Below are 17578 nucleotides of genomic sequence, written 5' to 3'. Positions count from 1 at the left end.
GGCCAGAAGCTTGGGTACAGAGAGAAATATTTGCCTAACTAAAGATGGTGCCAGGTGTACCTCCTTGCGGAGAGCATTCCACAAGTGGGGGGCCACCATGGAAAAGGCCTACTGAACCTCCCATCGAGTGAGCCCACAAAGAAGAGCCTCAGATTATCATCACAGGCGCTGGGTCAGTTCATGTCAGGAGACGTGGTCCTTGAAGTACTGCAATCCTGAGCCACGTATGGCTTTATCAATCAAAACCAACACTTTGAATTGAGGCTCTTTATCTCTGCCATAATGGAGAATCAGGTTGCCATTTATTCACAGCACGTGCCTAGTGGAAATGGAATCCCACCATATTCAATAGGGCTTACTCTCACCCCAGGTAAGTATATAGGGGATTGCAGTCACAGCCTGTTCATATCCTACCCAGTGGCGTAGTGTGGGTTGTCAGCACCCGGGGCAAGTAATTTGCGCCCCCTAACCCGTGGATTTTAGCACTCGGGCAGAGAGCTGCGAGTGCAAGCGCGCCCCCCCCCAGATGTTGCGCCCGGTGCGGCCAGCCCCTCGTGCACCCCCCACGCTACGCCACTGATCCTACCCCTTCTTATTTGTTAACAATATGTACTTTGGACTCCAGTTTAGTTAGATTAATCTGTTCCCAACATGTTGATCAAGTTCAGTGGTAGCTTGGGTTAAGTACTTAATTCATTCCGGAGGTCTCCTGCTGCCGCTCCACCGCCACAGCACGATTTCTGTTCTCATCCTGAAGCAAAGTTCTTAACCTGAGGTACTATTTCTGGGTTACCGGAGTCTGTAACCTGAAGCGTATGTAACCTGAAGCGTATGCAACCTGAGGTACCACTGTAAAAAGGTGCCCCACCCCCCATTGCAATTTTGCCCAGTAGATTTCAGCCGAACTCAACCCAAAGGTCATATACACCACTTCCAGATGACGCCCAGCTCCTCCTCAAGCAAGAAAGTAAAAGTAATGCAGGAGATGTCTCCGAAGTCTAGGTCACTTGTAAATACTGTATGCAAGAAGTAGCCCATGTTTTTTGCAAGCGCATGCATGCAGTTTCCAGATGCAGCTGGATGTTGAAGTTTCAGGCTTCGAAAAGCTTCAAGGCAGAGCTTGTGGTTCAACTGTGGATCAGCTAATTGCGTTCTTCTGCTGAGATTACGGAGGGTTTTTTTGCCTTTTACGCAGTCAGGACACATAAAGGCTGTTGGAGAGGGGTTTGTCATTGCTTTTAGAAAATTTCATTTATATGCTGTATATATAAAAAGGTTTAAGAAAATGGGAGGTGAAACTTGGGCGGAGTTAGTAAGAATTACCGTAAATATATGCATCTGTTTCCATAGGGGAATCGTTCTCTCTCTCTCTCTCTCTTTGTGTGTGTGTGTGTGTGTGTGTGTGTGTGAGAGAGAGAGAGAGAGAGAGAGAGAGAGAGAGAGAGAGAGAGATTGTGGGGCTAGAAACCATGGAGAGCTGCTGCCAGCCAGTGTTGAAAATACTGGCCTAGATGGACCAATGGTCTTATTCAGTATAAGGCAAATTCCTAAGATCCTCAGTAAACACTCTTCTCCCTCTCCACAACTGTCTCTGGCAATTCTGCAAACGTATTTTTCAAGGCATTTAAAAAAATGATTCAAAAAGGAGAAGTGGAACTCCACCTGTCTGCACTCGCAGTCCTTTAAAACAGGCCACACAGAGAGACAGAGACTCTCCCTTCCAGCATTCACCGTTCAATAACATTTTCTCATTCATTCTTTGGCGAGACGTGCGTGGCTTAATTGGGGCGGATAAATAAATAAGTAGTTCGCCGAAGTTCCAGCGAGGGAAGGAAAGGTTGCTCGCTCACAACTCGGAGACAAAGCATCACATTGTTTAACTTGCAGAAGAGGAGACCAGATAAATATGAAGTCAGTGGAGACGGCCAGCATGCCTTTGGCTAGTTCTCCTGACAAAGGGGCTTGTTGTCCTCCTGGCCGCCTGGTCTGTCGTGAATGAATAAGGCAAGAACTCCATTCAAGACACAGACTGTCCGTTACACATACAGCTGGCTGCTTTGTGCCCGCAGATCACAAAGGCAACGAGGGGAGGAGAATTGGATCAGAAATAGGAAGCGGTGGCCATTGTTCCAAAAGATATGTGGGTTGGTGGCCAACTTTTTCAATGAGGAGGAGGAAACACATAACCCAACAGCCAGTTGCGCTCAGCTTTCAGACCACAGGAACACAACTGTACCCAATCTGAGGAACCATCATCAGATGTTCTTTTTTTCAGTGGCACCTTCCTGTGCTATCAAGCATACTCATGTGTGAGTTAAAGATGAAAAGGTAAAGGTACCCCTGCCCATTAGGTCCAGTCGTGACCAACTCTGGGGTTGCGGCGCTCATCTCGCTTTACTGGCCGAGGGAGCTGGTGTACAGCTTCTGGGTCATGTGGCCAGCATGACTAAGCCGCTTCTGGCGAACCAGAGCAGCACACGGAAACACTGTTTACCTTCCCGCTGGAGCGGTACCTATTTATCTACTTGCACCTTGGCGTGCTTTCGAACTGCTAGGTTGGCAGGAGCTGGGACCGAGCAACGGGAGCTCACCCCGTCGCAGGGATTTGAACCGCCGACCTTCTGATCGGCAAGTCCTAGGCTCTGTGGTTTAACCCACAGCGCCACCTGTGTCCCTGAGTTAAAGATAGTAGTGTGGCAAAACTAGGGGAAGGGCTGGGGCTCAGTGGTGGAGCATCTGTTTCCCATGTGGAAGGTCCCACATTCAATCCCTGACATCTCCACATAGGACTGGGAGAACTTTGCCTAGAAGCCTGGAGTGCCGCAACGGGCAGCCTGGGAAGACAAAACAGAATTGGATGGACCAATTGTGCTGATCTTTAAAGCCCTAAACGGCCTCGGCCCAGTATACCAGAAGGAGCATCTCCACCCCCATCGTTCAGCCCTGACACTGAGGTCCAGCGCTGAGGGCCTTCTGGCAGTTCCCTCACTGCAAGAAGCAAAGTTACAGGGAACCAGGCAGAGGGCCTTCTTGGTAATGGCACCTGACCTGTGGAATGGCCTTCTACCAGATGTCAAAGAAATAAACAACTATCTGACTTTTAGAAGACATCTGAAGGCAGCCCTGTTTAGGGAAGCTTTTAATATTTGATGAATTATTGTATTTTAATATTTTGCTGGAAGCCACCCAGAGTGGCTGGGGAAACCCAGCCAGATGGGTGGGGTATAAATAATAAAGTAGTAGTAGTAGTAGTATGAGTAAAAGGCAGCTTCCCATGGTTACATGTCTTTAGGATATATAGAATTATTTATACATACAGTATATATTACCTGAGCTAAGATGGAGGGGCTCACAAAAGATTGCAAGTCTGAGGGCAGGGACCACCTTATCATGGACATCTGGGAGCTATTCTGAGAGCTTTTCTTTTCCGACAAGCAATATTAAAACGCTTTAAATAAATATAAAACAACTGAATGCATGCATCATCTTGTGGGCTAAGACAGGGGGAGAAGTGCATGTTGCGCTAGAACTATTGTTTTTATTCATATACAATTAAAACTTACACAGTTAATCGAATAAGATTCCTTTAATCAGGTAACAGATCTATTTTTTTCTGAAATGGGTGAAAAGTTATAGTTTATAGTGGCAATCTAGTAGGCCTGCTCATTTTTGTCACTGGGATGATAGGTTGGGATGATAGAAAAGAAGGATAAGACGGAACACAAAACCTCCACCATATAAATATTAGGGTATTTCGCAGACACAGCCGCCATGTTTATATACCAGTCTGGGACTCAGCTACATTAGTAAAAAAAGAAAACCAAAAGTTATGTGTTAGAACACTGTGACACCAGATGGTGCTGTAGAGCTGAAATTGGAACTTTATGAAATTTTACATTGTGAGCTTTAAAAAGTTTTTTTAAAGCAATTTCAGAACGTTTTTTTTATAGCTGTGTAGATGTAGCCTGGCATTACAATAGGTGCTATAAATAAGGCTTTTAAGCTAAAACCAACTTCCTTTTGCCATTTGCTCAGCATTCAGAGTATGTAAATTAGGTTCTCTACTACTCGGTGATGAGCCAGTCGTAGCAACAGGCGGGCTGTGATGTCACAGTGAGGCATCTATGACATCAGTTTGGCAGTTGGCTCTGTTAAGTCTGGCTTTGCTTTTTGTATTGTCTGGGGTGGCGGGTTACAGAAGTGCATCATGGGACAGTGAGAGCCTAGTGAAACAAAAGGCTGCCTAGTGTGGTGTGCAGCCCTGCTATTCACACGCCTACTGCCTTGAGCTTCAGTCGCTTATGGTAAGAATGGTTGTTCCTCCATTATCCCCTGTCTTGCACTTCCTTCAGGAAGCTCAGAGCCGTTGGGACAGGGCTCTGAAGGAGCCTTCTACCCAAGCACTGACCGCAATGAGAGCTACTCACCTTTAATAAGAGGCCCATCCACACTGGTGTTTTATTGTGGGTGGATTCTGGGCACAACAGTAGTGGACTAGTGATGGATTTATCCTGCTTTAGTTTGTTCCGCAGTGCTTCCCCAGTGCTACCACATTATTGCTGTCTGCGAGTGCTACAATGCAATAAAAATGGGACAAAAATAAACCAGAACTCTTTTGGGTGTTAAAAAAACAACTAACTATGGGATTTCAGCAGGAAATTGTGGGATGTTCACTGATTGGAAAATAAGTTGTGTCACCATTGTGACAGACACCCTCACTGAAGATGAGTGCTGGGTAGTGTGACCAATATTATGGGAGTTTTAATAGATAAAGCCGCCACCAGCAGCCCATATTCACACAACAGAAGACTATAATTAACTATTTTATGGTACCGCCTGTGTTTACCAACAGCATTATAGTTCTGTGAAGCTTCCCAGTGTCTACTCACGTCCCACCTAGAGTTTCAAAGTGTGAGGAGGGAACAAAACTGTCTGCCTGTTTAATGCTTGATGGTTTCCCATGTGAGGCACAAAACTTAAAGATACACCCTCTTTATACAGAAAATTTTAAACAGCAGTCTTTATCAAACCAAGTCTCAGGTAGATCTAGAATGGCTGTCACTGTTCTAACCAGCAACACCTCCCTCAGGCCCTTCTAGGATTTGACTCTCTGCTGATTAACTATTGGTCCCGCCAGCTCTCACTGGTCCTTGGGATGCCAGGAGGCAGACCCACGGCCTGTCCGTCACAGCCACCCCAAAACTTTTGCAGGCACAATTGGCATTGAAAGTGGGCTTGCATATAACCATCACTTCTAGAGCATCCTGATGAATTTGCAGTAAGAAGTTGTATACTCCCCCATTTTCTCTTGCAGGGAGGGGATATAGGTTGTTTTGTGTCAGCTGCCTAAATTGCTTTTCAGTATGCAGCCTGTTAGCCAACTTAGGTACAATTTCCAAGCTGAGCAAGTTGTGAGTTCAAACCCCAATTTCAAAAGTGGCAAAGGGTGAAGATGGAGCATTTAAAAAGAAGTCACGGTTAGTTCTTCACCCATGCAGTGAGCCTGGCTACCTGCCAGCTTAAAGATTAGCATGAAAGGTGTAGGTACCAGAAAATCAAACTCTGGTTAAGTCATTAGTCTTGCCTGTCCCCCTGATGCTTCATGAGAGCTGCTTGCTTTTAAAAAACACTTAAAGCGCTATATTGTGTGTTTATTCGTTTATATTTTATATACCCACTTATTTTTATTTCAAAGCAAAAACGAAGAACAAATTGCAATTTTGTTCTTGGAAAATGGGGGAGGAAGGTGATGGGCTTGTGACATCAAAAGCAGGTTAGATACCCATTCCGTGCTAGGAGGACAACCCTGAAAATGTCTCGTCTGCTGCCGACAATGTGACTGAACCAACGTCGGCCCCCGACGACCTGACCGAGCCGCCCTGCACCCCTAACGATGTGACGGACCCCCTGGACATCCGAGACGAAGAGGCACAGCTGAGGATGAAGCCGCAGGTGGAGCTGGAGAACTTGCACCGCGGCCTGGCCAACACGGAGGGGGAGATGGACACCTGGGTCCAGATGGAGCAGCCAAGCCACAAGCAGGCCCGCGCCCTGGCGACTCAGCTGGAGAAGATGCGCCTAGACATGGAGCTCACCATGACCAGGTACCGCTACGAAGACAAGGAGAAGCAGCGGCAGCATGAGGAGAAGATGGAAGCCATGCGCCAGCAGGCACTGTCAACGGCACAGGTAAGGGCTGGCAGGTGGAGGTGAGAAAAGCAGAGGAAGAAGACGGAAGAAAAGATACAGGCCACAATTCAACTTGCATTTTCTGTACAGTGGTACCTCGGGTTACATACGCTTCAGGTTACAGACTCAGCTAGCCCAGAAATAGTACTTCAGGTTAAGAACTTTGCTTCAGGATGAGAACAGAAATCGTGCTACTGCGGCGTGGCGGCAGCAGGAGGCCGCATTAGCTAAAGTGGTGCTTCAGGTTAAGAACAGTTTCAGTTTAAGAACGGACCTCCAGAACGAATTAAGTACTTAACCCGAGGTACCACTGTAGGGTTGTTGTTGTTTTTTTTTAAAAAAAAAACACAACCTTTTTTTTTACCATTTCTGTGTTGTATTTTCTGTGGCAGGTACAAAGCAGTGCAGGGCTTTCAGCGCATTTAATAGCTATGTCTCCTGAAGGGACGCGAGTGGCGCTGTGGGTTAAACCACAGAGCCTAGGACTTGCCGATCAGAAGGTTGGCGGTTCAAATCCCCGCGACGGGGTGAGCTCCCGTTGCTCGGTCCCAGCTCCTGCCAACCTAGAAGTTCGAAATCACGTCAAAGTGCAAGTAGATAAATAGGTACTGCTCTGGCAGGAAGGTAAATGGCATTTCCGTGCACTGCTCTAGTTCACCAGAAGCGGCTTAGTCATGCTGGCCACATGACCCGGAAGCTGTACGCCGGCTCCCTCGGCCTACAGAGTGAGATGAGCACTGCAACCCCAGAGTCGTCTGCGACTGGACCTAATGGTCAGGGGTCCCTTTACCTTTACTAACCCCTGCTGAAGTTTCCTTTTCTATATACAGTGGTACCTCGGGTTACATACACTTCAGGTTACATACGCTTCAGGTTACAGACTCTGCTCGCCCAGAAATAGTGCTTCAGGTTAAGAACTTTGCTTCAGGATGAGAACAGAAATCGTGCTCGGCCAGCGCAGCAGCAGCAGCAGGAGGCCCCATTAGCTAAAGTGGTGCTTCAGGTTAAGAACAGTTTCAGGTTAAGTACGGACCTCCGGAACGAATTAAGTACTTAACCCGAGGTACCACTGTAAAGGTGCCACAGCCCTGTCCTCTTATGAGATTCTACCCTACTTCCACAGCCAGGAACAGGGCCCACCTGGCTGTTCTGAAGAAGTTGAAGTGATGGCCAAACTGCGTTTCGCAAAGGGACCATAATCTCTTGACACTTTAAGAAACAACAACCCCAAAAACCTAAAAGGCAGCCAGGGAGATGGGGGTAGGATGCGAAATTGCTCACAGCAGCATGGAAAGATTTCTTTCTCCTCCCCTGAGGTCTTTTCCTGATCAAAATTCCCTCCCAAGGCTGCTCTTTGCTGTACTGTATTTGTAGCATTTTTCCTTCCCAGGGAAACCACAGTTGGGGAGGGGGGGGGCAATAGTTTGATCAAGTAAACAGCAAAGGGAAAGTGTTCAACATCCTTCTCTGCTGCTAGCAACTCGCTAGTTTCGGTTTTTGAGAGAGAATTCCAGTAACAGATCTCATGCAACATGTAAATTTGACCCTTAGTAGGGACGCGGGTGGCGATGGGATGCGGGTGGCACTGTGGGTAAAAGCCTCAGCCCCTAGGGCTTGCCGATCGAAAGGTCGGCGGTTCGAATCCCCGTGGCGGGGTGCACTCCCGTTGTTCGGTCCCAGCGCCTGCCAACCTAGCAGTTCGAAAGCACCCCCGGGTGCAAGTAGATAAATAGGGACCGCTTACTAGCGGGAAGGTAAACGGCGTTTCCGTGTGCTGCGCTGGCTCGCCAGATGCAGCTTTGTCACGCTGGCCACGTGACCCGGAAGTGTCTGCGGACAGCGCTGGCCCCTGGCCTCTTGAGTGAGATGGGCGCACAACCCCAGAGTCTGTCAAGACTGGCCCGTACGGGCAGGGGTACCTTTACCTTTACCTTTAGCTTCTTTCTCCCGCTGCTGCTTCCAGAGATTGAATTCCTCATAGACTCCAGTCACTCACCACCAAGTTCCCAATTCAGTTTGAGAACTGAGAAACTACAGGAAAACGGAGCCACTTGGTTGGCCAGCAGATAGAGCAGGAATGATTCTGGCTACTGCCCTTCACAATCCCAGAACAAGCAAATAAGAATAAAGTCACAGCCCACCCCTGCACCCCAAAAAACCCACACAGAGGCTGGTGCATTTCCTGTTTGTCAACTCACAAGGCCACTGCCAGTGACTTCATATAATCAAAACTTTGCCAGCCTGACTGATATCAAATGACTCAGCTGGTGAAAGGGGCCACCCTTGAAATAATTAAGTAGAAAAGTGCTCTGAACTTGAACAGATGGAAAGACATCGTTGGCTTGGTAAGCTCTCGGGAAGAGTAATTTGTAATACTGCTCAGGGACTGAAGGCAGATAATGGTTAATTTCTTCCTGAGAGCAGAACACATTGATCATTATGCAATGTTCCTGTAGGACATAGGTGTCCCATTCCTGTGAAAGAGGCTGGAAACCAGAATGACTGGAAAAGGTTTCCTCATGGTCAGGACCCAGGCATGCCAGTTTCATCTTTTGTTAAGATAATCACAGGCAAATGGTCCAAAATGGGTAGGAAATAGTTGCATCATTTGGAGAAGGCAATTTGTCCCACCCACTTCCAACAGCATGGGCTGGGTGTTGACTTGAGGTCCGTATGTGAAGGCAGGAAACGACAGGAGAACTCCTGAACAGAGAAACCAAAAGCAGATCCACACTAGCCATTCAAAGACCACGACTTCCCCCAAAGAATCATGGGAACTGTAGTTTGATAAGGGCACTGGAAATGATGGATCTTTGAGGGGGAACTGCAGTCCCCAGGATTCTTTGCGGGAAGCCTTGTGCTTCCAATGCGCACTGAATAGGCTTTAATGCATAGCGTGAAGGATTCAGAATGAGGATTGTGCTATCGGGGAAGAACTAGATGCAGGGCAAAGACAAGGGTGTGTTGCAGTGGAGATTTGGTGAGTGGATTCAGCTCGGAAACTATGAATCAGAATATAATGCAAACTACATTGAACATAAACCCAAATTCTGCAGCCATAGAGAGCACATTCTGCTATTGGGATAAATTCTGCAAGTCAAGCGGCTGGCTGAGGCATAATAATAATAATAATAATAATAATAATAATAATTTATTTATTATTTATACCCTGCCCATCTGGCTGGGTTTCCCCAGCCACTCTGGGCGGCTTCCAACACAATATTAAAATACAGTAATGCATCAAACATTAAAAGCTTCCCTAAACAGGGCTGCCTTCAGATGTCGTCTAAAAGTCTGGTAGTTGTTGTTCTCTTTGACATCTGGTGGGAGGGCGTTCCACAGGGCAGGTGCGACTACCGAGAAGGCCCTTTGCCTGGTTCCCTGTAACTTGGCTTCTCGCAGCGAGGGAACCGAAAGAAGGCCTTCGGTGCTGGACCTCAGTGTCCGGGTAGAATGATGGGGGTGGAGACTCTCCTTCAGATATACTGGACCGAGGCCGTTTAGGGCTTTAAAGGTCAGCACCAACACTTTGAATTGTGCTCGGAAACGTACTGGGAGACAATGTAGGTCTTTCAAGACTGGTGTTATGTGGTCTCAGCAGCCGCTCCCAGTCACCAGTCTAGCTGCCGCATTCTGGATTAGTTGTAGTTTCCGGGTCACCTTCAAAGGTAGACCCACATAGAGCGCATTGCAGTAGTCCAAGCAGGAGATAACCAGAGCATGCACCACTCTGGCAAGAAAGTCTGCAGGCAGGTAGGGACTCAGCCTGCGTACCAGATGGAGCTGGTAAACAGCTGCTCTGGACTCAGAATTGACCTGTGCCTCCATGGACAGCTGTGAGTCCAAAATGATTCCCAGGCTGCGCACTTGGTCCTTCAGGGGTACAGTTACCCCATTCAGGACCAGGGAGTCCTCCACCCCCTCCCGCTTCCTCTCCCCCAAAACTAGTACTTCTGTCTTGTCAGGATTCAACCTCAATCTGTTAGCCGCCATCCATCCTCCAATACACAACGCAGGAGGGTTTCACTATGGAAGTGTAATGTGGGAATTACTGGCGCTTGCAAAGGAGAAAGAGAGTGCATCTTTGTTCAGCGAGCCTTTTGGTGACCTGCAACAACATGGCTGGAACTTCACACCTTTTCCCTTTGCTCTCTCCACAGCCTTCTGGGGGAAGCCACCATTTCCTTTTACCTCAGGACCAGTTCACCTTGTTCCTGTACTGCTTCATCTTCATACACGTCATCTACATAGCGAAGGAACTGGTGTTCTTCTTCATTAAGAAGCACGAGATGTTCGCCATCGGTGTCATCCTCATATGTGCCATTAAAATATTCTGGAAGTAAGAGTCTTTGGCATGTATGGCTCACAGGGCCCCGGCAGTGCACCCAGAACCAGCATTTTCACAGACTTTATTTAATGCAACCTTCCTCTTTGCAGCCCTGTCAATACCCACAACACATGCACAAAATGTAAGCCTACCCCATGCACCGCAAAAAAAACCCAGTTCTGTCAATCTTTCTCTGCCCCTACTTTACACACATGTGCGACACAATAAAGCATGCAGACGAAGCACCCTGATGTACTTTTAATTGAGTTTTAATAAATTATTTTAATAACAGAGTTAAAAAAAATTCTCGTTGCTGAATTTGCTTAGCACCGCATGGAGTGGGGATCCTTACCTCTCCCTTCTTCTTCCCCAGGAAGTTCACTAACTTCCTAAAGGGTCCACAAATATGGTTTTCATTTTTAAAAAATGACCCCATTTTTATATCCTTTGAAGCCTAAAAGTCTGTAAACGGAGGAAGTAAACAGATTCCTGACAGGGAGACAAAGAGACTGGACAAAGCTGCAGCTGCTAAGTTGGTTTGCAGTGCTCCTTTGCACATGGTCTAGCTTGTCAATACCCTTCTTAAATTGTGGTGCCCAGAACTGAACACAGTATTCCAGGTGCGGTCTGACCAAGGTAGAATAGGGTGGTACTATGATTTCCCTTGATCTGGACCATGGATAGGCAAACTAAGGCCCAGGGGCCAGATCCGGCCCAATTGCCTTCTCAATCCGGCCCGCAGACGGTCCGGGAGTCAGTGTATTTTTACATGAATAGAATGTGTGCTTTTATTTAAAATGCATCTCTGGATTATTTGTGGGGCATATGGGTTTATTGTTGTTTCCCCCCAAAATATAGTCCGCCCCCCCCCCACAAGGTCTGAGGGACAGTGGACTGGCCCCCTGCTGAAAAAGTTTGCTGACCCCTGATCTGGACACTAGACTTCTGTTGATGCAGCCTAGAATAGCCTTAGCATTTTTGCCGCTGTATCACACTCTGGGCTCATGTTAAGATTGTGGTCTACTGAGACCCCTGGATCCTTTTCACACATATTACTAGCAGTCCAGGTGTTCCCTGTTTTATATTTGTGCAGCTGGTTCCTCCCACCTAAGTGTAAAACCTGAGATTTGTCCCCTATTGAAACTCATTTTGTTAGGGCCCAGCTCTCCGATCTGCATCTTGAATCCCGAATCTGTCTTCTGCAGCATTTGCTAGCCATCCCAGTTTAGTGTCATCTGCAGATTTGATGAGCATTCCTTCATCCCATCAATTAACATCTTCATAAATGACTTGAATGAAGGAATTGAGGGGATGCTCATCAAACTTGCCAGGGGGCGGGGGCAGGTAGCAGTACATGTGAATTACTAGCAGTACATGTGGAAAGGATCTGGGGGTCTTAGTGGACCACAAGCTTAACAGGAGTCAACAGTGTGGTGCAGCAGGGGGGGAAAGACTAATGCTATTCTAGGTAGCATCAACAGAAGTACAGTGGTACCTCGGGTTACATACGCTTCAGGTTACCATACGCTTCAGGTTACAGACTCCGCTAACCCAGAAATATTACCTTGGGTTAAGAACTTTGCTTCAAGATGAGAACAGAAATTGTGCTCCGGCGGCACGGCGGCAGCAGGAGGCCCCATTAGCTAAAGTGGTGCTTCAGGTTAAGAACAGTTTCAGTTTAAGAACGGACCTCCGGAACGAATTAAGTACTTAACCTGAGGTACCACTGTATAGTCAGACCACACTTGGAATTCTGTGTCCAATTCTGGGCACCACAATTTAAGAAGGATGTTGACAACCTGGAATGTGTGCAGAGGAGGGAAACCAAGATGATCAAGGCTCTGGAAACTAAGCCTTATGAGGAACGGTTGAAGGATCTGGGTATGTTTAGCCTGGAAAAGAGGAGACTGAGAGGAGATATGATAGCCATCTTCAAATATCTTAAGGGCTGTCACATGGAGGAGGGCGCATGCTTGTTTTCCCCTGCTCTGGAGGGTAGGATTTGAACCAATGGCTTCAAGATGCAAGAAAGGAGATTCCAACTAAACATTTGAAAAAACCTTCTGACAGTAAAAGCTGTTCAGCAGTAGAACAGACTCCCATGAGAGGTGATGGACTCTCCTTCCTTGGAGGTTTTTAATCAGAGATTGGGTGGCCATCTGTCATGGATGCTTTAGCTGAGATTCCTGCATTGCAGGGGGTTGGACTAGATGATCCTTGGGGTCCCTTCCAACTCTAAGATTCTGTGATTCTATGAATTGAAAACATTTTGATCAACTACTTCGGTAGTCTTGATTCAGATGGTGAAATATCATATAATTAAAAATATTGTATTTTTTAAAAAAGTACAAGGACTTAAAAATATGCAAAGAGAGCATGAGGTGATACTTTAGACTAAGCATGGGTAGGCGGACGGTCCAGGAATCAGCGTGTTTTTACATGAGTAGAATGTGTCCTTTTATTTAAAATGCATCTCTGGGTTATTTGTGGGGCATAGGAATCCGTTCATATTTCCCCCCCTTCAAAATATAGTCCGTCCCCCACAAGGTCTGAGGGACAGTGGACTGGCCCCCTGCTGAAAAAGTTTGCTGACCCCTGGTTTAGAAGTACGTATGTAAGATAATGCATGAAGAAGGGCGTGGAGCGTTTCTCCCTCTTTCTCATCGCATTGGAATTGAGGGCTGAATGAAGCTTTCGGTATTACGCGCTTTGACTTGGGGCTGAGGGGGAAAGTTGCTGTTTGCTGCTCCACCTCAGCCAGAAGACACGTCTTGGGCTGAAAAGAGCCTCTTTGCAAATGTGCAGAAATCTGCCCCCCCCCTTTTTTTTCTGCCTTTCACAAAGCTTCCGAAAACAAAAATAGCAGCCAGCAGGCGCAGCTCTCTCTTCACAAACACACACACAGACACACGCTTTTGTGAAGTTGAGGGTTCCCAGCGCAAGCCTCGCCTCCGGGAGCCCCCGACAAAACTTGGCGGGGGCGCGGGAGAGAGGGAGGCGAGAGACGCGAGACGTGCCACGTGAGGCGCCCGGGCTGCTGCTGCTGCTGCGGAGCCTCCTTTGGTACGTGCAGACTGGGCCTTCCGCTTCCTGAGGCCTCGGTCGCTCCTGCGGCTCGTACGTGATGCGAGGCAGCCGCTCAGGCGCATGAATTATGGACGGGCTCCGTGCGTCCCCGGACACGAGGCGCGGAGACTTTCCACATGTACTGCTAGTGATTCAAATGCACTGCTGCCGCCGCCCCCGCCCCCCAGTTTGATGAGCATCCCCTCAATTCCTTCATTCAAGTCATTTATAAAGATGTTAATTGATGAAGGAATGCTCATCAGATCTGCACATGACACCAAACTGGGGTGCAGAAGAGTCGGGATTCAAGAGGCAGATTGGAGAGCAGTGCATGTGAAAAGGATCTAGGGGTCTTGGTGGACCACGAGATTAACAGGAGTCAATAGTGTGATGCAGCAAAAAAGGAAAAAAAGAGCTGCTATTCTAGGTAGCATCAACAAAAGTATAGTCAGACCACACGCTCCCCACCCTCAACTCCACTTCTGAATAATAATAAATAATAATAATAATAAATTTTATTTATATCCCACCCTCCCCAGCCGAAGCTGGGCTCAGGGCGGCTAACAACAATCAAAATAATCCGACATTCTAAAACATTCATTATAAAATTCATTAAATCAAATTAAAATCAAATTAATGGCAACCATCAAGCCAAATTCTGTGCAGATTGCCGATTGCCAGAGGAGGGGGTCAGGCTGCGCCCTGACCAAAGGCCTGGTGGAACAGCTCTGTCTTGCAGGCCCTGCGGAAGGATGTCAGGTCCTGCAGGGCCCTAGTCTCTTGTGACAGAGTGTTCCACCAGATTGGAGCCGCGACCGAGAAGGCCCTGGCTCTAGTTGAGGCCAGCCTAACCTCTTTGTGGCCTGGGATCTTTAGGATGTTTTTATTTGCAGACCGTAGATTTCTCTGTGGGGCATACCAGGAGAGGCGGTCCCGTAGAGCAAATAAGATTGCTCTGCACAGTCACTCCTGTTGCTGCTGTTCTCTCTCTCTCTCTCTCTCTCTCACACACACACACACACACACTGCATAAATAGTGCCTGCTGCTACTGGAGAAATGAAAAACATGCCTACCAGGCTCTCCGTGTGTGCGTACTCCAGAGTTGCCAACTGATCAGGCAAAAGCCCCTGGCCTGCTGCTCCTCTGCCTATGAGATTAAAGGTAAAGGACCCCTGGATGGTTAAGTCCAGTCAAAGGCGACTATGGGGTTGCGGCGCTCATCTCGCTTTCAGGCCGAGGGAGTCAGCGTTTGTCCGCAGACAGCTTTCCGGGTCGTGTGGCCAGCAGGACTAAACCGCTTCTGTGACGGAAACCAGAGCGCACGGAAACTCCGTTTACCTTCCCACCGCATCAGTACCTATTTATCTACTCACACTGGTGTGCTTTCAAACTGCTAGGTTGGCAGGAGCTGGGACAGAGCAACAGGAGCTCACCCCGCCGTGGGGATTCGAACTGCCGACCTTCTGATCGGTAAGTCCTAGGCTCTGTGGTTTAGACCACAATGTCACCCGCGTCCCTTTCCCCCTGCCTATGAACACAGGCTTGAACAACAAAAAGGGGGCCTCTACGGCACCCCTCCTCCTCATGCAAGCGTCGCAGCTGAGAGATGTCCTCATCTCTACATTCTGACTTGCAGAATCAGAGTTGCAGAAAATCCAGGCCTACTGCATCCCAAATAGATGGCTGTCCTATTGAGAATCAAGCCTACTCCTTTCTGCATTGCCCTACCCTAGGTTCTGTCTTTGGATCACGCCTGGAGTCAGCAACCTAAGGCCCGTGGGCCGGAAGTGGCCTGCAGAGGTCGTTTGACCAGCCCATGAGCCACCCCCGAACTGAGCCGCCCGCTCTCACGCTGTGCTAAACTGGTGCAGTGTGGCGCGGGGACTCGCTTCCGCGGAGCTGAAAAGTGTGTTTGCGCAGACACCAAAAATCACATCTACGCATACGCTGAAAATCGCGGGGGCGCACGCTCATGTGCGCACAAAATCCAGCCCATGGAGGGATTTCCGTGGGACCAATCCGGCTGAGGCAAGATAAACTTTGCTGACCCCTGGATCACGCTATAGCATGACAGGATACTAGGAACTGGCTTACTCCTTCCAACAGAAGACTTGGCTCATGAGTGCTGCCATCTGCCAGAATTTATATAGCCAAAACAACAGGAAAAAAGAGGGAGGTATTAGCAGCCTAGGGATGCGGGTGGCGCTGTGGGTTAAACCACAGAGCCTAGGACTTGCCGATCAGAAGGTTGGCGGTTCGAATCCCCACAACGGGGTGAGCTCCCGTTGCTCGGTCCCAGCTCCTGCCAACCTAGCAGTTTGAAAGCACTTCAAAGTGCAAGTAGATAAATAGGTACCACTCTGGCGGGGAGGTCAAAGGCGTTTCCGTGTGCTGCTCTGGTTCGCCAGAAGAGGCTTAGTCATGCTAGCCACATGATCCGGAAGCTGTACGTCTGCTCCCTCAGCGAAATAAGCGAGATGAGTGCCGCAACCCCAGAGTTGGCCACGACTGGACCTAATTGTCAGGGGTCCCTTTACTTTTATTAGCATCCTTGGGGGGAAATCTAGCTTTTGCAGCTGTACAAAAGCACTTTAGAGGGGAAACCTAAGAAGGTAAAATGGCAATAGAAAAACAGCTGAGTAAGGACTAAGCATGCCAGTTGCCACCGACTGCTAAGTGCCTGTTGGGGTGGGGGAGTGGAAACCCAAGGAATGAAGCACTCTGCACACTGCAACATTTTGTTGCAGGTCTCCCTTGTTTAATAATGTTGCAGGGATGCCAGGGTTCTCTGCCACGTGAGATTTATGCTGGGCAACACAACTTAGCATTCAGGAAGTACCGTGCTGCTGTTGTTGGCAAAACCTCTGTGTTTTCACGGGTGGAAGAAGGAGATGTGCCCAGGGAGATGCTGCAGAGCTCAGGATGCTGAAACAGCGGTGGGAGATGACCCAGCGGGTTCTTGGATGTGTCTCCATAAAACAGATTAATGGGTGAGAGACTCTGATGGGCGATTGGCTGCTCAGTTATATCAGGCTCTCTTATATATACGGAAATCAGGCCAAATAATGTCTAGTTTCAGTCTGGGGGAAAGGGTCCCTATTGCAGTAAGAGGTGATACAGCTTACCGTATGGTTTCCTGAGCGTCTGGGTCATTAATGACTCCTTGATAAGTGCATTTGTGAAGATGCCTTTTGGAGTGTTTGTTCCTGAGCCGTGGAAACCACAATGCACAACAGCACCTCTTAGCTCCCCCCCCCCCCCATGATGCAAATGATGACTAGGATTGCCAGATTATGAATATGTCCTTGTCGATGTCCCTTCAATAGCGGTTTGCTCTAGCAGTTGGCAGCGGGTCCCGCTTGGCGGTTTTCCCCCATGCTAAGCATCGCTTGCTGAGGTCTGCGGATCAAATCGGGAACAGGAATGGCTTTGAGGTGTGCGGTTTGTCCTAGCCAGTTGGCAACCCTTCGTGATGCTGATGTAGATTTGAGCACTTGGGTACCTGAGAATTTTTTTTAAAAAATATGCCACGTTGCTGTATGTGGCAGATGCTTTGAAAACAAAAACTAAGGCTGCTATGCTCCATGCACAAGATTTCGTTGCTTTCATAGAAAGGTGTATTACGGCTCACATGTGCAGTGGACAATGGTCTCGTGTATACACGTAACATCATAAAATTGTAGAGTTGGAAGGGACCACAAGAGTCATCTAGTCTAACCTCTAAAATGCAGGAATCCTTTGCCCAATATGGGGTTTGAAGCCACAAACCTAAGATTAAGAGTCTGTCCAAGTGTGTTATCCTGACTATCTCAGTATCATTAAGCTTATAAAAGGTGAAGGGACCCCTGACCATTAGGTCCAGTCGTGACCGACTCTGGGGTTGCAGCGCTCATCTCGCTTTATTGGCCGAGGGAGCCGGTGTTCAGCTCATGTGGCCAGCATGACTAAGCTGCATCTGGTGAACCAGAGCAGCGCACGGAAACGCCGTTTACCTT

At 48.1% G+C, this 17578-nt stretch overlaps 1 protein-coding gene across 1 annotated transcript; it reads left to right on the top strand.

Annotated features, from left to right (window-relative positions):
* Window positions 1-4181: 4181 nt before the first annotated feature.
* LOC114594752 (transmembrane protein 247-like) lies at window positions 4182-10795 on the top strand. Its single transcript, XM_028724839.2, has 3 exons — window positions 4182-4304; window positions 5797-6189; window positions 10350-10795. Exons 1-3 carry the CDS (start codon window positions 4302-4304, stop codon window positions 10530-10532), a joined length of 579 nt encoding a protein of 192 aa, XP_028580672.1. The 5' UTR covers window positions 4182-4301; the 3' UTR covers window positions 10533-10795.
* The last annotated feature ends 6783 nt before the right edge of the window (window positions 10796-17578 follow it).

The sequence above is a fragment of the Podarcis muralis genome, chromosome 3 (assembly GCF_964188315.1).
Source record: "Podarcis muralis chromosome 3, rPodMur119.hap1.1, whole genome shotgun sequence".
Classification (NCBI taxonomy): domain Eukaryota; kingdom Metazoa; phylum Chordata; class Lepidosauria; order Squamata; family Lacertidae; genus Podarcis; species Podarcis muralis.
This window is presented reverse-complemented; position numbering and strand designations above follow the sequence as displayed.

What these genes read in the sequence shown, in the direction of transcription:
- LOC114594752 (XM_028724839.2), top strand. An exon ending in AGGCACTGTCAACGGCACAG is followed by an intron (nt 6,190 to 10,349) that starts GTAAGGGCTGGC and finishes CTCTCTCCACAG; the next exon opens with CCTTCTGGGGGAAGCCACCA.